Source organism: Gekko japonicus, unplaced genomic scaffold (genome assembly GCF_001447785.1).
Source record: "Gekko japonicus isolate JY-2015 unplaced genomic scaffold, Gekko_japonicus_V1.1 scaffold1481, whole genome shotgun sequence".
NCBI lineage: Eukaryota > Metazoa > Chordata > Lepidosauria > Squamata > Gekkonidae > Gekko > Gekko japonicus.
In genome coordinates, this window is record NW_015170326.1 from 263,819 (window position 1) to 283,732 (window position 19,914).

The 19,914-nt window shown below is 51.7% G+C and overlaps 1 protein-coding gene across 1 annotated transcript in view; it reads right to left on the minus strand.

The window, feature by feature from the left end:
* ZC3H3 (zinc finger CCCH-type containing 3) overlaps positions 1-19,914 on the minus strand; it is a gene marked incomplete at its 5' end in the record, with an annotated part of 348,088 nt that overhangs the window by 161,215 nt on the left and 166,959 nt on the right. Inside the window, one exon of the mRNA XM_015418106.1 lies at positions 11,399-11,598. Within this exon, the coding sequence (XP_015273592.1) occupies positions 11,399-11,598 (200 nt within the window). The remainder of the gene's footprint in view (positions 1-11,398; positions 11,599-19,914) is intronic.

The following is a 19,914-nucleotide window of genomic DNA, read 5'->3' on the forward strand; positions in this document are numbered from 1 at the left end:
GAAAGACCCCTCACTTGGGACAGAGTGAGTACAGGTGTCAGGGTCCTTAGTCAGGTTACGCAACACAGGGCTTCATATGAAGATAACTGTTTATTGGTAAATCCAGAACTAGAGACACGTGTACAGCTTGTGTCAGGAATGGCCGCCAATACAAGGGCCTCTGACTAATACTAGAATCAAACATCCCCCCAGTAAGCGTAAGCCAATGGATACATCTTGCGCGCGTGGGCAAAGCAAGCAGGCAAAACAAAAAGCCATTGACTTTCCCAGCTGAGTAAAACTGCAGCTGGAGCCTCTACAAGGACAGGCATAAGATAGCAAACAGTTGGTGATCCAGGGAGAGCTGAGACAGAAAACGGGACGGCACCCCTCCACATTCCAGACCTATGACAGGGCTACCTGACAACAGGCACAGGCCTGGTATAAAAGGCTGTGGGCCTTGAATAGTAACCAGTTAAGAGACATAGGCAGCCACGTTAGATTTCTTTTATTTACCTTTAGACACTGTTATATATTAAGCACATTGTCATGTTTTTCCTTGCCCCCATTACTGTATTAATAAACCATTCTAATGTTCTCTGCCTGGTCATCACACCTATATTTCTCAGCTTAAAAGGGGCATTTTTGGCTGGGCTTGGGAGCAGGGCTGGCTCACCTGGTAGGCGAACTAGGCATTCGCCTAGAGCATGGGCCGGCCCTCAGGGGCACCAAAGCCCCCCAGCCCCCGCCAAAAGCCCTGAATGAAGGCTTCCCTGCTGGGCCCCGCCGCAGGAGGAGGAGGTGGTGGCCGGCGAGTGAGTGAGCGGAGGCGGGAAGCACTCGGGGGCTGCGCCCTCCAACCGTGCAGCAGCTGAGCCCCCCTCCCAGCGAGAGAGAAGAAGAAGAAGAAGAGATTGGATTTATACCCCATGGCCCTTCACTACCCAAAGGTGTCTCAGAGCGGCTTACAAACTCCTTTTCCCTTCCCCTCCCCACAACAGACACCCTGGGAGGTAGGTGGGGCTGAGAGAGCCCTGACAGAAACTGCTCTTTTTCAAGAACAGCTTTTATCAGAGCTACGGCTTGCCCAAGGTCATCCAGCCAGGTGCAAGTGGAGGAGGAGTGGGAAATCAAACCCAGTTCTCCCAGATTAGAGTCCGCGCACGTAACCACTACACCAAACTGGCGGAAAGGCGTTGGGAATCGAGGCCCTGGCCTCTGCCCGCCCCCCCCCTGCACACTGGAGGGAGGGAGGGAAGCAGGGGAGGGAGGGAAGCAGGGGAGGGAGGGAGGAAGGAAGGAGGGGAGGAAAACGTGGCCGCTTGTTGCGTTGAGAGCACCGGAGGGAGGAGATTGGGTAGGCAAAGCGGAGTGGTGGCCCATGCGTGCCTCTTGTTCCCGGTGTAATTTGCAGCCAATCATCAGGAGGTGTCCACAGCCCCTGCATCCTCCTCACCTCCTGGGCGCGGCCTTGCTCTCTCCCTCCTGCCCCCAACACACACACACTCCCCGCTTGCCCCTTCGCTTCCCTCCCCTCCTCTCGCAACCACACACACATGCGAACACAAACAGAAAGCGAAGGTGGGGGGGGAGGGAAGAGACTGGGCCGGAGGAGCAGCCGTCTGTGCGGTGTTGGCGCCCCTGAGCTCTTCGCTCTTCTCCCAGCCCGACCCTCTAAGTTTGCCGGGTAAGTTGGGGGAGGGAGGGGAGAGCCTGGGCGCCGGAGGGAGGGCACTTGCAGCCACAAGGCACCTGGAAGTGGCCTGGCCTTGTCCCTGCGCCACTCTCGGCGCGCTCCTCTGCCCAGCTCACCTGCAGCTGCCTCAGCAGTCAACGGCGGGCCGAGCTCCCTCCAGCCCTGGGCAGAGCTGAGGCAACCTTACAGCCTCCAAAGGAGGAGAGAAGTTGGACTAAGTTCTCTCCAGGCCCAGCCTGGAGGTTGGCAACATGCAGGGGGCGCCAGAAGGTAGCCCCGCCTAGGGCGCAAAAAAACCTATGGCCGGCACTGCTTGGGAGTGTACTCTAGGCCTTCCCAAGGACCCTAAGTCCAGAGTTGTGGCAGAAGAAGGTGGCAACCCACGGGGTACTATAGCTCTGCTGGCCAACCACCCTAAATAAGGCCACACGGCCGCTCGGCTCCCCCAACACACACACACACACGGACCAAAGGCGAAAATCGCTCCTGTTCTGTGTGTTTGTGATAACAAGGTGGGTTGTGGACAAGCCGCAGGGAAACTACTCGTTTCCCTCTGCCTTACAGAGATGGATGACTTCCTTGATCACTTCTGGCAGCCTCCTGATTGGCCACGGATATTGCCAAGGGCTGGGAGTCAGACGCAGCCCGGAGACCGAAATCCCTTCCATTGAGCCCGGTGGGCAGCCAGCCAGCCAGCCAGCAGGTTGCCGGGGCCGGGGGAGGGAAGGAAATCAGGCAGGACCCAGCTGCGGGCCCTGGGGGACCTCTGGCGGAAAACGCCCAGGTGGCTGGGCCAGAGCCAGCCAGCGATGTAATTAACAAGCTCATCGGTCAGTGTCTGGGTGACCCGTTGGTAGGACGGAAGGCCTACGATTGAACAGGCCTCCCCTGGCTAGAGAGGACCTGTTAACGCACCTGGGGCTGCTTGGCTCAGACGCACCTGATGCTTCGTGTCCAGCTTCCAAAGGCAAAGGGTTGCCGGCTCCAGGTGGGGAAACTCCTGGAGATTTGGGGGTGGAGACTGGGGAGAACAGAAGACTCAGCAGGGTACAATGCCATCTCCAAAGCAGATAGTTTCTCCAGGGGAACTGATCTCTGTGGTCTGGAGATGAGACATAACTCCAGGGGACCCCCAGGTCTCACCTGGAGACTGGCATCCCTAGTTGCCCTTCAAAACCAGAATTCTGAAATTGACGACTAGTGCCCTATCGACCGCCCTTGCTGCCACGGCCTGCATTGGATGTTGCAGGGCTCCTCGTGTGTGTAGACACCCCCCCCCAAAAAAAAACTTTCTCCACTAGCTGCAAAGGAGGGGGGAGTCCAAGTCCCTCAAGCCATTAGAAAGGAGGAGGAGGAGGAGGAGAGAATGAATTTATACCCTGCCCTTGACTACCCAAAGGAGTCTCAGAGCGGCTTACAAACTTCTTTCCCTTCCCCTCCCCACAACAGGCACCCTCCTGTGAGGCAGGCGGGGCTCAGAGAGGGCTCTCGAGAACTACTCTTTCCAGAACAGCTCTGAGAGAACTTGTGACTGACCCAAGGTCACACCAGCAGCTGCATGTGGAGGACTGGAGAATCAAGCCCGGTTCTCCCAGATTAGAGTCTGCACTCCTAACCACTGCACCAAAATTGCTCTCTCACCAATGACAGAATTTGGACATTAACATAAGAATGTAAGAAGAGACATCCTAGCTGGGTCCGACCACTGAGGATCCATCTAGTCCGGCATCCTGTCCCACAGAGTGGCCACCCAGTTACTCCCAAGGTCCAACAACTGTGTGTAGAGGCCGAGGCCTACATCAATTTGGTGTAGTGCTTAAGAGCAGCAGACTCTAATTTGGAAGAACTGGGTTTGATTCCCCACTCCTCCACGTGCAGCTGCCGGTGTGACCTTGGGTCAGTCACAAGTTCTCTCACAGCTGTTCTCTCAAGGGCAATCCTCAAGAGAGCTCTCTCAGCCCCACCTACCTCACAGGGTATCTGTTGTGGGGAGGGGAAGGGAAGGTGATTGGAAGCTGCTCTGAGACGCCTTCGGGTAGTGAAGAGCGGGGCATAAATCCAATCGCTTCTTCTTCTTCTCCCCTAGGGCAGATAACGTGGGATTCTGTTAGTCAGCATGAGTCCATTGATGTCAGACAAGGTGGTGGTGGAAACCGAACCAAACTTTTAAACTTTAGTCATTCAGCATGCCAAAGAAAACTGGGGGGTTTTTTGTATTTTTCAGATGTGCGTCTGTATGTGTGTGTGTGTGCGGCCTGGAAGTCAGTTTGGTGTATTGGTTAGGAGCGCAAACTCTAATCTGGGAGAACCAAGTTTGATTCCCCACTCCTCCACATGCAGCTGCTGCTGCTGCTGCAACCTTGAGCCAGTCACAAGTTCTCTCAGAGCTGTTCTATCTCGGGCAGTCCTGGAAAGAGCTCTCTCAGCCCCACCTACCCCACAGCCAATGTTCCCGCTAAGCTATGGAGTCTTGTGAGCAAGAATTCTACTTTGTGAGCTACTGGCACTAAAGTTGTGAGCGAGCTGTTTGGCTACTGCATAAATTCGTTTGCTCTGGAGCCGTCCCTTCCTGAGCTAAGACCAAAATGTGTGAGCCGGAGGCTAAAAAACTGTGAGCTAACTCACACTGACTCAGCTTAGAGGGAACACTGCCCACAGCATGTCTTGTTGTGGGCAGGGGAAGGGGAAAGGAGTTTGTAAGCCCCTCTGAGGCTCCTTCGGGTAGTGAAGGGCGGGGTATCAATCCCATCTCTTCTTCTCCTCTAATGTTGCCTCCTGGCACTGGGATTCAGAGGCTGACTGCGTCTGAACATGGAGGCTCTCTTGAGTCACCGTGGCCAATAGCCGTTGATAGACTTATCCTCCGTGAATCTATCACATTTCCTTTGAAAGCTGTTTCTTCCTGTGGCCATCACTACATCCTCTGGCAGCGCATTCCACATTTTTAATCGCTCAGGGCATGAAGAAGTTTCTCCTTTTGTTTGTCCTGGTAGCAGCAGCAAACAAGCCCACGGGAGTGCCTGACTCAGAGTGCACGCTGAACCTTCGGACCGGGCGTCTTACTGGTTAAAGGCGGGTCAAAGCGGCCCCAGCTCCCCGGAGGACGAGAGGCAAAGCCTCATCCCAGCTCCAAATTGAAGTCGCGGCAGAGGGAGACACGATATTGACCCGATAGATCCGGAGGGAGAGCACCATCCCCGGGCGAAATTATAACCGTTCTGGGCTAAATGCCAAGCAATTAAGCTGTCAAGAGCATCTCCTGTCTCTTTGCTAACCCTAAACGCTCAGCAGCTGGGAAGCCTCCCTCCCAAAAGAAACTTTTTAAAATGGTTATGCCCCAGCAGATTACGCAAACGTGTGGAGATACGTTCTTAGCAAATAAGGGCTGCCAGTGTTTCTCTCTCACTTTCCCACCCACACAGGCACATTTAGTGTCATTTGCACTTTTACTACATAAGAACATAAGAGAAGCCAATGTTGGATCAGGCCAAAGGCCCATCCAGTCCAACACTCTGTGTCACACAGTGGCCAGAAATACCAGGGGCCATCAGGAGGTCCAGCAGTGGGGCCAGGACGCCAGAAGCCCTCCCACTGTTGCCCCCCCCCCAAGCACCGAGAATACAGAGCATCCCTTGCCCCAGCCTGAGAGTTCCTATCTATCCCTTGTGGCTAATAGCCACTGATGGATCTCTGCTCCAGATATTTATCTAATTCCCTTTTGAATCCGTCCATGCTTGTAGCTGCCACCCCCTCCTGTGGCAGTGAATCACATGTGCTCATCACTCTTTGGGTGAAGAAGTACTGAAGATAAGGGAATCTGAGCCCCTATAAGGCACTTATGGCAGTCAGTAGTCAGGGGGGCAGAGTTTGAAAAGAGATGAGCAGATACCCAGAAGGGACAGTTTGGGGTAGTGGTTAGGAGCGCAGACTCTAATCTGGGAGAACCCGGTTTGCGTCCCCACTCCTCCACATGCAGCTGCTGGTGTGACCTTGGGGCAGTCACAAGTTCTCTCGGAGCTGTTCTCTCCGGGGCAGTTCCCAGCCAGAGCTCTCTCAGCCCCGCCTACCTCACAGGATGTGTCTGTTGAGGGGAGGGGAAGGGAAAGGAGTTCGTGAGCCGCTCTGAGACTCCTTTGGTAGTGAAGGGCGGGGTATGAATCCAATCTCTTCTCCTCTTCTTCTTCTTAGATAACTCTCTTTTCACTGTTTCTTTTTTTTTAGCATCTCTTGAGCTAGTTTGGTGTAGTGGTCAGGAGCACAGACTCTAATCTGGGAGAACTGGGTTGGATTCCCCACTTCTCCACCCCATGCAGTTGCTGGCGTGACCTTGGGTCAATCACAAGTTCTCTCAGTGCTGTTCTCTCAAGGGCAGTTCTCAAGAGAGCTTTCTCAGCCCCACCTACCTCACAGGGTGTCTGTTGTGCAGAGGGGAACAAAAAGGAGACTGTAAGCTGCTCTGAGACTCCTTTGGGTAGTGAAGGGTAGTGAAGGGTGGGGTATAAATCCAATCTTTTCTTCTTCTTCTTCTTCTTCACTCATCTTAGCAGGACGGTAAAAGAAGAGCCAGTTTGGTGTCGTGGTTAAGTGCGTGGACTCTAATCTGGGAGAATGGGGTTTGATTCCCCACTCCTCCACTTGTACGTGGCTGGATGACCTTGGGCAAGTCATAGTTCTGATAAAAGCTATTCTTGAAAAAGAGCAGTTTCTGTCAAGACCTCTCTCAACCCCACCTGCCTCACAGGGTGTCTGTTGTGGGGAGGGGGAGGGAAAGGGGTTTGTAAGCCGCTCTGAGAATCCCTTGGGTAGTAGAGGGCGGGGTATAAATCCAATCTCCCCCTCTTCTTCTTCTTAAAAGGCGACCACCAAAATGCAAGAAATAATCTGCTGCCTTTCAAGATTCTATAGGCAATGGTTTTAATTTTTGGTTTGGGATTTCTGGGTTGGTATAACCACCTTCTCCCACAGGTTCCTGCCCGGAAGTTACGATCACAGGGTCAGGTCCTCCCGACTGTCTTACTGCGTGGCGCTTTTTAACTGGAGTTCCCAGGGATGGAACAACAGACCTTCCGCAAGTCAAGCTGATGCTCTAGCACTGAGCCACAACCTCTACCCGGATTCAGCCTCCACCGTGGGCCTGGAAAGATTCAGGGACTGAATGCAGGCAAAGGCAGGGAGATGTTGAAAAGAGAGTACCAAGGACAGAGAGCTCCTGAAAAGACTCCAAAATCCGAAGAAGAAGAAGAGGAGGAGGAGGAGAAGGAGGAGGAGATTGGATTTATACCCCACCCTTCACTACCCAAAGGAGTCTCAGAGCGGCTTACAAACTCCTTTCCCTTCCCCTCCCCACAACAGACACCCTGTGAGGGAGGTGGGGATGAGAGAGCTCTGACAAAAACTGCCCTTTTTCAAGAACAGCTGTGACAGAACTAAGGCTTGACCAAGGTCATCCAGCCAGGTGCAAGTGGAGGAGTGGGGGATCCAACCCGGTTCTCCCAGATTAGAGTCTGTGCTCCTAACCACTATACCAAACTGCCTCAAGAGATGTTCAAAAGAAAGAAACACTGAAAAGAGAGTTATCTAAGAAGAAGAAGAGGAGGAGGAAAAGGAGAAGGAGGAGGAGATTGGAATTATACCCTGCCCTTCACTCAGAGTAGCTTACAATCTCCTTTCCCTTCCCCTCCCCACAACAGACGCCCTTTGAGGGAGGTGGGGCTGAGAGAGCTCTGACAGAAACTGCTCTTTTTCAAGAATAGCTCTTATCCAGCCAGGTGCAAGTGGAAGAGTGGGGAATCCAACCCGGTTCTCCCAGATTAGAGTCCGCGCAGTCAACAACTACACCAAACTGGGGGCGGGGGACCCAGCAGTTATCCCCAAGACAGCAGCACCTGCAGGAGGACGATGTCTTTCCAGCCTGCCAAGAGACCATGCCAGAACCAGAGATGGTCCTCCCTGTCCGACGGCCCCCTCCTGCCAGCCCGCTAAGAGGAAATCAAGCCAGGTACGATCAACAAGAGCGAAGTTGGTGCTCACACCTGGGCCCTGTTGATTATGGCCTAATCAGATTCGGAACGCTTCGGCAAAGCTCCCAGAACAGGCAAAAAAGCACCCCGATTTCACAGCAGGAGAGGCAAAGGCCAGCCTGGGTGAGGGGGGGGGGTCAGTTCTTGCCCAAATTAAAGGAAGCAGAGAGAAAAAATCAATCAGCACCTAATTTCCTCACTGTCCCCACTTGGGGGTGGAGGAGACGGGGAACCGGCGGGATAGGGGGGGAACTTACCTCCTCCTGCTGCTTCCTCCTCTTCCTCATAGGTGCGGAGGTCCTCCTCTCCCGCGAGTATCGCGGGTCCCCCACTTGTCAGCACCTAATTTCCTCACTGTCCCCACTTCCCCCAAAACGAAACTTAAATGAGGACAGCAAATGAGTTTTTAAAAACCCAAAGCAATTAAAACAGTTAACAGAAAATGTGAGGAGCCAAAACCGCCGCTAAACAAGACCGTGAAGAACGGGATTAGGAGGAGCCAGAGATGAACGCGAGCGCCTTGTCAGCAGAAGACGGTGAAAAGGGGGATCGGGGAGGTTCCGAAACCTTGGCCAGAAATTGAGAGCCAAAAGAAAAATAAAGCAACGTCTCGACGCAGAATAAGCGGCTCCTGACTCCCTTCCCAACCGCCCTGCTTCCCCCCGCCCCCCAAATTGCTGGTAAAAGGCGTGAGAGAGGAAATTGAGAGTGGGAAATTAGGGGCAAGCCAGGAGAAGAGAGAGGAGCGGTGAGAAATGCTTACGGCACCTCATCTCGGCAGGTGAAGAGGGTGGAGATTTAGCTTAAACCGTGGATTAACTCGCCGGGCGCTGCTGATGGGAAATTAAAAAGTGGGCAGATAATAGCTGAGATGGGGATACAGGGGGGAGGCTGGGGAGGCCGCGAAGGTGATGAAACACCCTTTCTGCGTAATCTGTCTCCCCAGAGCACTGAAAATGGGGGGGGGGACCTGGCCGAGAATTTGAGAAGGAAAGTTGAGGGAGGATGCTTGCTGATTAAAAAAATATAAAATTAAAGTCCAGGCAGGGAGTAGCTCCCTTAGTACACCGGGAAACCATCCCGTAGGTCATCGCCCCGGAGGGCCCCTGGTGGCCGAGCTGAGCCCTGGGAGCTCTGGAATACCTTCTGCAGTCCTGGGCACCATAGCGCAAATAAGGACATTGCAGAGCTGGGGAAAGTCTTCAAATATCTGAAGGGCTGTCATGTAGAAGATGGAGTGGATCTATTCTCTCTTGCTCCAGATTGCAAGACTAGATCTAATGGGTGGAAATGACGAGAGAGTAGATACCAACTAAATATCATAGAATTATAGAATCACAGAACGTTAGCGTTGGAAGGGACCCTGCAGGTCATCTAGTCCAACCCCTGCACTCTGCAGGAGCATAGCTGAAAGAGAGCCCTACAACAGACTCGAAAGATGGCCGTCCAGCCTCCGCTCGAAAACGTCCAGCGAAGGAGCCTCCACCACCTCCCGAGGCAGTCTGTTCCACTCTCACAGTGAGGAAGTTTCTCCTGATATTTACCCGGTAACCACTCCCTTGTAATTTCCACCCATTAGATCTAGTCTTGCTATCCAGAGCAAGAGAGAATAGATCCACTCCATCTTCTACATGAGAGCCCTTCAAGTATTTGAAGACTGCAATCCTGTCCCCTCTAAGCCTTCTCTTTCCCAGGCTAAACATACCCAGCTCTTTCAGCCTTTCCTCATAAGACCTAGATTCCAGCCCTCTCGCCATCCTGGCTGCCCTCTTCTGGACACGCTCGAGCTTGTCAACATCCTTCCTCAAATATGGTGCCCAAAACTGGACACAGGACTCCAGGTGAGGCCTGACCATAGCAGAATAGAGTGGAACTACCACCTCCCTTGATTTGGACACAATGCTTCTGTTAGTGCATCCTAAGATTGCATTCGCTTTCTTCGCAGCCACATCGCACTGCAGGCTCATGTTTAGCTTGTGATCAACCAGAACACCCAGATCCCTTTCACATGTGCTGCTGTCAAGCCAAGTCCCTCCCATTCCATATCTGTGCCTTTGATTTTTTGTACCTAAGTGTAGGACTTTGCACTTCTCTCTATTGAAATCCATTTTATTTGTCTCCGCCCACTGTTCCAGCCTATCTAGATCATTTTGAATCCTGACTCTGTCTTCCTAACTGTGAGAGCGGTTGAGCAGTGGAACAATCTGCCTCGGAAGGTGGTGGATGCTCCTTCGCTGGACGTTTCCAAGTGGAGGAGGCTGGACGACCATCTTCCGGGTCTGTTGTAGGGCTCTCTTTCGGCTCTGCTCCTGCAAAGTGCAGGGGGTTGGACTAGATGACCTGCAGGGTCCCTTCCAACTCTGAGCATTCCATGATTCTATGATAAGTGCAGAGGAGGGCGACCAAGATGATGAGGGGGCCGGAGCACCTTCCCCTAGGAGGAGAGGCTGAAGAGTCTCTGGGACTTCTCAGTTTAGGGAAGACATGACTAAAACGGGGGGGGGGGAATGATAGAGGTTTATAAAATTATGCACGGGGTGGAGAGAGTGGGCAAAGAGAACTTTGTCTCTCTCTCTCCCAAAATATGAGGACTTGAGGGCATCCAATGAGGCTGATGGGCAGTAGGTTCAGGATGGACAAAAGGAAATACTGCTTGACACAGTGGGGGATGGAAATGTGGAATTGATTGGCAGAGGATGCAGTGATGGCCACAGGAATAAACAGCTTGGAAAAGGGATTAGAGAGATTCATGGAGGATAAGGTCTATCAGTGGCTACTGGCCACTGGGGCTGGGGGAAGCTCCACATTTAGAGGCACTGATCCTCTGAATACCAGAGCCAAGAGGCAGCATCAAGGCCCCAGCCTCTCTGCCCTGTTGCTGGCCCTCCAGAGGGACTGGCTGGCCCCTGTGTGAGACGGGATGCTGGACTGGATGGACCCTCACTGGTCTGATCCAGCAGGGCTCTTCTGATGTTCTTCTCAGGGGAAGGCCTCAGCCTCTGTGCCCTGTTTGTTGGCCCTCCAGAGGAACTGGTTGGCCCCTGTGTGAGACGGGAGGCTGGACTAGATGGACCCTCACTGGTCTGATCCAGCAGGGCTCTTCTGATGTTCTTCTCAGGGGAAGGCCTCAGCCTCTCTGCCCTGTTGTTGGCCCTCCAGAGGGACTGGCTGGCCCCTGTGTGAGACGGGATGCAGGACTGGATGGACCCTCATTGGTCTGACCCAGCAGGGCTCTTCTGAGGTTCTTCTCAGAGGAAGGCCTCGGCCTCTCGGCCTCATTGTTGGCCCTCCAGAGGAACTGGCTAGCCCCTGCGTGAGGCAGGATGCTGGACCAGATGGACCCTCCCTGGCCTGATCCAGCAGGGCTCTTCTTCTGTCCTTATGGCAGTGCCACAGGAGCCACGCCACTTGGACTTGACCACCGGCAGCCATGACAATGGACACAACTTTCCTCGATGCCCCCTCCTGCGCCGCCACGCCGATTTGCAGAGCACTTGGATCCATCTCGCCACGTGCAAAAGGCCAGTGGAACTTAAGCCGTTAGCTTTAACCGCAGACGTGGCCATCAGAGAAGCCCTGAGTATTACGACGACACAGCTGGGAGACCGGCTTCCCCCTACGGAAGGGAGGCCGCCCTTCACTTCAGCGGTCTCCTGTGTCCAGCGAGAACGTCGGCATCTAACCTGCCACTGAGCCGTCCTACCTGTCCGAGCCTGCATCCGGCTGGTCAGTTCACTGCCCCTGGCCGGGGAGCTGGAGGTTTTGGCCAGCTTGTTGGCCGACACTCTGTACATGACTCCTCCGATGCAGCGCAGGCCTTTGCTCCTCCATCGCTGCTGCTGCGGCAGAGCTGGGGACTTGCTCCCCGGGGGTGACGGATGGGTACGATTCAGCACCAGAGACCTGCAACAACAAAGCACCACAGTCCTGGTCAGCAGAAGAAGAAGAAGCAGAAGAGATTGGATTCATACCCCTCCCTTCACTCAGAGTCTCAGAGCTGCTTACAAACTCCTTTCCCTTCCCCTCCCCACAACAGACACCCTGGGAGGTAGGTGGGCTGAGAGAGCTCTGACAGAACTGTCCTTGAGAGAACAGCTCTGAAAGAACTTGTGACTGACCCAAGGTCGATCCAGCAGCTACATGTGGAGGAGTGGGGGATCAAACCCGGTTCTCCCAGATTAGAGTCCGCACACTTAACCACTACACCAAACTGGTGTAGTGGTTAAGTACACTACTCATACAGTACTCGTTCATAGTCCATCAAGCTATTTGGGAACTTGCCAATAGGTATGTCGGAAAGCCAGTTGGGGGACAGGATTCACAGTTGTTATTGTCATTCTGAACGTAAGAACATAAGAGAAGCCAATGTTGGACCAGGCCAGTGGCCCATCCAGTCCAACACTCTGTCTGTCACACAGTGGCCAAAAGAAGAAGAAGAAGAAGAGATTGGATGTATACCCCGCCCTTCACTACCCAAAGGTGTCTCAGAGCGGCTTACAAACTCCTTTCCCTTCCCCTCCCCACAACAGACACCCTGTGAGGTAGGCGGGGCTGAGAGAGCTCTTGACAGAAACGGCTGTTTTTTTTCAAGAACAGCTCTTATCAGAACTACGGCTTGCCCAAGGTCATCCAGCCAGGTGCAAGTGGAGGAGTGGGGAATCAAACCCGGTTCTCCCAGATTAGAGTTTGCGCATTTAACCACAACACCAAACTGGCAAAAATACCAAGTGCCATCAGGAGGTCCACCAGTGGGGCCAGAACTCCAGAACCCCTCCCACTGTTGCCCCCCCCAAGCACCAAGAATACAGAGCATCCCTTGCCCCAGACCGAGAGTTCCTATCTATAGCTTGTGGCTAATAGCCACTGATGGACGTTTGCTCCATATGTTTATCTAATTCCCTCTTGAAGCTGCCCATGCTTGTAGCTGCCACCACCTCCTGTGGCAGTGAATTCCATGTGTTAATCACTCTGTGGGTGAAGAAGGGCTTCCTTTTATCTGTTCTAACCTGACCGCTCAGCAATTTCATGGAGTGCCCACGAGTTCTTGTATTCTGAGAAAAGGAGAAAAGGACTTCTTTCTCCACCTGCTCTATCCCATGCTTAATCTTATAAACCTCGATCATGTCAGCCCCAACCCTTTTATCATTCTAGTTGCCCTTTTCTGCACTTTCCCCAATGCTATAATATCCTTTCTGAAGTGTGGAGTTCACTGGCTGGAGTTCCCACCGTCCCAGGCCTTCTGATGAAATGTCACTCAAGCAGGCCCTGAAATAGCTCCCTAGGCCCATTTTCTCTGTCCGGTTCCAAACCAAAGCCAAGCAAACCTCAACGATCAGAATACACTCTGGGAATGGGGGGGAATCCACAGATGTTTTCTCAGAGCATGTGGCAGGGGAGGAGCTTTCGTGAGTCACTGGCTCACTTCCTCAGATACCTACCTGAAGAACTGAAGATGTATGTGAAGAAGTGAGCCAGTGATTCACGAAGGCTCCTGCCTGTCAGCAAGCTGCCATTGAGTTGCTATGTTACGTTGTAACCTCTGAACCTTCTTCCCCGTTCCCCCCACCTGTAGGTGTTTACTTTCTCTTGCTTGCTACATCTGCGGAACTGCTCAAGGTTAACAGCTGGAGGTGGGATTATGTTGTGGCATCGCTTGGCTTGTTATGTATTCGAAGCTTGAGAACTGCCCTGTGTTTATGTTGTAGAACCGTTGTGTTCCCAAGGAACTGGGCGCTCGTTTTATCTGCATTCCCGCCAGCGGGAATTGGGCTCATTGGTCCTACACGGGTTCAAGTTCCTTTATTATGTTACCCTCCTGGGTTTGTAGTTATTCCTAACAATTCTTGTGTTCCTGATCTAACCATCGCTTTATAATAAGTTTGACTTTGTTCTTCAAACGTGGATTTATTTCGAATGCATGGGGAATCGGACACTGCCCTGCCAGAAGTTTTGTCAGTCTTTAAGGTGCTCCTGGACTCTGGCTCTTTCCTACTGCTGAAGACAGACTAACATAGCTACCCATTTTGAGACATTTTCTTGTTCTGCATAGTTTGTTGCAGTTCAAAAGGCCAGGTTTTAAAAAGAAAAGAGAGGTTTTGTGTAGAGATGGATGTGAGTGTGGAGGGGGACAACATGAATTATAAGCAGGGAAACTGCAAGGACTTGGAGAGGTCACTTCATTTCCCCCCTATCCCCTTCCCCCCCCTATTCTTGGCAACAAATTTAGAGTCCAGCGGCACCTTTAAGACCAACAAAAGTTTATTCAAGGTATGAAGTTTCATGTGCACGCACGCAGAATGGCAAAAACGGTTCAAACTTATAGCCAGAGCATGAACAGCAAATCAACATGCAACGGGATGATGATCAAGATATGCAAAGTGACACTAAATAACAAGTGAAGGTCATAGGGTCAACAGTTGTAAAGCAATAAATTGGTCAAACCAGCAGAGAAATGTCTAAAGGTGTCTTTTCTCATTGTGGGAAGTGACTGGGAATCTTCATTCTCTCCTTGGCAACACTCAGGGGTCATTTCTTGCAGGAGCGCACAGGAGCCGAGCTCCGGCAGTAAAGAGCCCAGGGGGCGGGCACATGCAACAAGCCCCGCCCCCTGCTCCCAGCAGCCCTCGGTCAGAGCAAGAAACAGCCAGGTAAGTTGCAGAGACAAAACAGTCCAGTGGACCCTTTAGGACCAGGTTGTATTCAGGTACAAGCTCTCCCTCCTCCGTGAGGACAGATCTGCACGCCCCCCCCAAAAAAGCCAGCAATCCGAAACAGTCCAGTGGCGCCTGAGCGGTGGGTGTTGCCTTCTGACACACTTCCAGTGATGTCAGGGGTGTGGCATATGCAAATAAGTTATGTGAATGAGTTATGCTAATGCACCTCTTTTTCTATGAAATGACCCCTGACAACACTACAAATAATTCTACTGCCCTATGGTCCAGGTTAGCCCAACTGTGTCAGATCTCAGAAGCTAAGCAGGGTCGGTCCGGATTAGGACTCGGATGGAAGACCTCCAAGGAAGACCCGGGTTGCTACACAGAGGCAGGCCATGACAAACCAACTCTGTTCAACTCTTGCCTTGAAAACCCAACAGGGTTGCCGTAAGTCTCCACTGATCTTGTCAAATCTTGGAAGCTAAGCAGGGTTGGCCCCGGTGAGCACTTGGATGGGAGTCCACCAAGGAATTCCGAGGTCGCTATGCAAAGGCAGTTTTCCCCTTCCACTGAAAACCCCTACGGGGTCACTAAGTTGCCTGCAACTTGATGTCACTTTCTACCACCACCACCACCACCCCAAAAAATCCAATAACCTTTATTGGCATAGCAATAACTCTATAAAAAGAACAGCGGTACAAATCAACCCATATGTCAACAAAGAGAAATAGTCGGAGTACAGCAGTTTGTAACGCTGTATATAGTAAGGATAAAAATTCGGAACAGTCATCTCGAATAATGCAGTAATTAAAACACACCTTTCTTTCCTCTTTTTCTTTGCCCCTGAGTACATTTGCCAGGAACTCTGCCACCTGCTCGGTAACTTCATGGTTTTTGTCCGCTGGCAAGAATTCAATAAGAATTCAATATCCGCTAGCAAGAATTCAATATCATCACAGGAGGTGATGGCACCTGGTATTTCTGGCCACTGTGTGACACAGAGTGTTGGACTGGATGGGCCTTTGGCCTGATCCAACACTGGCGTCTCTTAGGTTCTTATGTTCAATGCCTCTATTGGTTGCAGCCTTAGAGCGCTGGAGGAGGGGACTAATCAGGTGTGAATGTAGCTGGGTAAACAGGATATGCTGAACAGAGTCAGATTCTTTGCAGAGACATCTGCAGAATCTTGCCTCATAGGGGATGTGCTTGTATCTCCCTGTGACCACAGCCGAGAGAAATATATTGAGTCTGGCCAGCATAAACGCTCTGCTTGAAAAATACTGGGCCACAGATTTTTGTGGGACCACCCCACCCATCACTGGTGAGGCACTGAGTTCGTGGCAGGGGAGAGATCAAAACCAGAGACAGCTCAACCCCCTAAAGCAGCCCTGCAGGACCATCCAGGGAAAGGAACAGCACCCCGAGCCCCCATGTGCCACATGCCCCACCCCGGAAGCCGTGCGCAAGGTGTCAGCAGCCATAAGGTCTAAAAATTTCTCTTTTCTTTTTCTTTTCATTATGGGCGTCACAGTGCCCAGCCTGCAACGCGTGTGTCACAAGCCCCGCTCGCTTCCAAATTCTGCACGCCCGCCGTTATGCCAACAGCCATTCCGACCCAATCAAATCTGCTCCGATATCAGCAGTCTTTAACTATTTAGCGCTAATCCAAACAGTAATTTGTTTATGCAAATGAGATATCTAATTCTGAATTAGCGCAAAACTCGGTTCATAATGCTATTAAGCGGGAAAAGTACGCCGCATTTACTGAAGAATGGGTGGAAATTAGGGGGCCGTTCTCCGATCAGCAGAACGCCAGCCCCCGGGAGCGGTACCTTTCAATGGAGATGTGTGGGGAAGAAAAAAGGGAATTGTGGAAAATGTAATCATTACATTTGTTAGTGCTTAGCCATGACACTAATATGGTTGTTGCCATTAGCTACCAGCCTTGATAGATTGATGCCTGAGAGTTTCCACAGATGTGGAGAGAAGAAACTCAAAGAAACCGAAAAGTGCGCGCACATGAGAGAGGGTGAGAATGAGAACATAAGAGAAGCTAATGTTGGATCAGGCCAATGGCCCATCTAGTCCAACACTCTGTCACACGGTGGCCAAAAATACCAGTGCCATCAGGAGGTCCATCAGTGAGGCCAGGACACTAGAAGCCCTCCCACTGTTGACCCCCCCCCAGCACCGAGAATACAGAGCATCCCTTGCCCCAGACCGAGAGTTCCTATCTATCCCTTGTGGCTAATAGCCACCGATGAACCTCTGCTCCATATGCTTATCGAATTCCCTCTTGAAGCTGTCCATGCTTGTAGCCGCCACCACCTCCTGTGGCAGTGAATTCCACGTGTTAATCACTCTTTGGGTGAAGAAGGACTTCCTTTTTTCTGTTCTAACCCGACCACTCAGCAATTTCATGGAGTGCCCACGAGTTCTTGTATGGTGAGAAAGGGAGAAAAGTACCTCTTTCTCCACCTGCTCTATCCCAGGCATAATCTTATAAACCTCAATCATGTCACCCCTCAGTCGTCGTTTCTCCAAGCTAAAGAGCCCCCAGCGCTTTAACCTTTCTTCATAGGGAAAGTGTTCCATTACCTTCATCGTTTCGGCAGCACATTTCCCAATGCTATAATATCCTTTTTGAGGATATTGGGGAGTGGGGGCAGGACATCGCCTTTCAAGGCGGGTCACTGGGCTTCAAATAAGGGGCCGATACGAGGTGGGAGAAAAAGAGGCTCCCTTGGGGTCCCAAATGGAAGCAAACAGATTTCAGATGGAGGCGCAAAAGATCTACCTACTCAGCCACCCTGGAAGGCTCATCGCATCCTCTGCTGGTCAGCGTTAAGCCACAGTGGGAAGACTTTTGTTTCAACAGCCACAGTCAGAATATCAAAGGATCTCAAGACACCCTGAAGACAAACACATTGTTTTTGTTCCAGGCAGGGTAGTTATGTTGGTCTGAAGCAGTACTTTGTACCTGAGGAAGTGTGCGTGCACACAAAAGCGCATGCCTTGAATCAAACTTTGTAGGTCTTTAAGGTGCCCCTGAGCTCAAACTTTCTTCTACATGTTTGTTTGTTTTTGTGCTCGGTTCGAGTCCGCTCGCACCTCGGATGCTGGCACAGTTGTGGAGGTACAAGCTTTCAAGAGCCAATGCTCCCTTCATCAGATGCAGCAAATGCCCAACGAAGGGAGATCCGACTCTCAAAAACGCCTACCCTGGAAATCTTTATGGTCTCGGACGTGCGACTGGATTCGAATCCTGCTCTTCTACTGCAGACTGACACGGGATCCCTCTGAAACGACATTTCTTCTGGCATCAGCTTTCATGCAAATGGGCTGTGGCTCGGGAAAGCTTTCAGCAAGCAATAAGTCTGTTTGTCTTTCAGGTGCCCCAAAAGCCAGTTTGGTGTGGTGGTGAAGTGCGCGGACTCTAATCTGGGAGAACCGGGTTTGATTCCCCACTCCTCCACTTGCAGCTGCTGGATGACCTTGGGCAAGCCGTAGTTCTGACAAGAGCTGTCCTTGAAAAAGAGCAGTTTCTGTCAAGACCTCTCTCAGCCCAACCTACCTCTCAGGGTGTCTGTTGTGGGGAGGGGAAGGGAAGGGAAAAGGAGTTTGTAAGCCACTCTGAGTGAAGGGTGGGGTATAAATCCAATCTCCTCTTCTTCTTGGTGTAGTGGTTAAGTGCGCGGACTCTAATCTGGGAGAACCAGGTTTGATTCCCCACTCCTCCACTTGCACCTGCTGGATGACCTTGGGCAAGCCGTAGTTCTGATAAGAGCAGTTCTAGAAAAAGAGCAGTTTCTGTCAGAGCTCTCTCAGCCCCACCTACCTCAGAGGGTATCTATTGTGGGGAGGGGAAGGGAAAGGAGATTGTAAGCCGCTCTGATACACCTTTGGGTAGTGAAGGGCCATGGGGTATAAATCCAATATCTTCTTCTCTCTTCAAGACAGCCAGTTTAGTGTAGTGGTTAGGAATGCAGGCTCTGATCTTGGAGAATCGGGTTTGAGTCCCCAACATCCTCCACATGCAGCTGCTGGTATGACCTTGGGTCAGTCACAAGTTCTCTCAGAGCTGGTCTCTCAAGGGCAGTTCTCGAGAGAGTGAAGGGCAGGGTATAAATACGATCTTCTTCTTCAACCGGGACCCATTTTAGTCCTACTCATGCACTAAAAGTGTGTGATCTTTTGTTTTTAAGTAGTAGAGGTCAGGCTGATTCGGCCACAGGAGGGAAGTCTGTAGACCTTGATGGAAGTCAAAACTAATCCGGCAAGATGCCAATACAGACCACGCAGTCCTAAACCCAGACTATACTCTTCTAAACCCACTGACTTCAGGGGATGTGAAGAGTGTAACTCTGTTTGGGGCTGCACTGGAACTATAGCTAAAACCGCTGAACTGTTTTTGTGACAACATTCAAAGACTTGGCTAGAAAGGTGAGAGATTTCAGTGGGCGCCCCTCTGTGTGAGTCTCACACCCACAGATGAACTCAAACGGGCTACCTTGGGAGATCCTCTGCCTTTAACATCACCAGCTAAATGGGATATTCTTAAGTCCTTGAAACTTTGCACTGTAAAATCCAATTCTTAGCTAGATCTGTCTTATAGCGGTTTACTAATTCGGTTTGGGACCTGGGAGACAGACTGCGTATAACCATCCGCTTTCAAACCGGTTTAAAAACAAATGGCCTTTAAACGTAAAAAACTAAGCCGTTTGTCCGTACTGCGGGAGGGCAGAGCCACTTCCCAAACACTGCCCAGGTCCCCGGGCTCCTCTTCATTGCCGGCAACTCCGGCTCTTTGGGATCCTTTCCTCTTCCGGAAGAAGCGTGTGCGTATTTGACTTTTCACCACCTGCGTGCCAGTAAAGATACAGAAGATTCAATAAAGTCACTGCAGTGCGCAGGGCACGCGGTTTCTGCCATATTCAACATGCTACGAGAAGGCCACGGGGAAAGATGCAGAAGCCTCCCCTCTACGCTGGCAGCTAAATTGCACGAAAGCCCGCTGGTGCGGTAACCCCTGTCGGGGAACTAGACGATTCTCGGCTGGATTTTTAGAAATACACACACACACACATCCTTTGCCACATCCTCCCAGCTGGAACGGAAATGCTTAAAGCACATTAATCTAAGTGGGAAACACTGGCGGTTCCCTGCCCAGCTTTTCTGGCAAGTTGACCGGGTTAATTTAGCAGATCCAGAAGCGCTCAGCTGAGCTCCGAGCACAATCTTTTCCACGCTACGTGTCTGTCTCCGTGGGCAAGTGGCGGGGAGGACGGCGGTTTTATAGAACGGGGAGGGCGAGGAACAGTGTGAGTTGAGCAGCGCACAGAACGATCATCTTCTGAATTCTGATGCACAAAACTACATTTGAAAGAGGGGAACGGTCGCAGGTCCTCCGCTTTCCCCCCTTAAACCAAAGCTCCTAATCCTCACATGCACACATGCCTTCTACTGAATCAGGCTATCACAGAATCATAACGTTGGAAGGGACCTCCGGGGTCATCTAGTCCAACCCCCTGCACAAGGCAGGGAATTCACAAATACTCCCCCCACC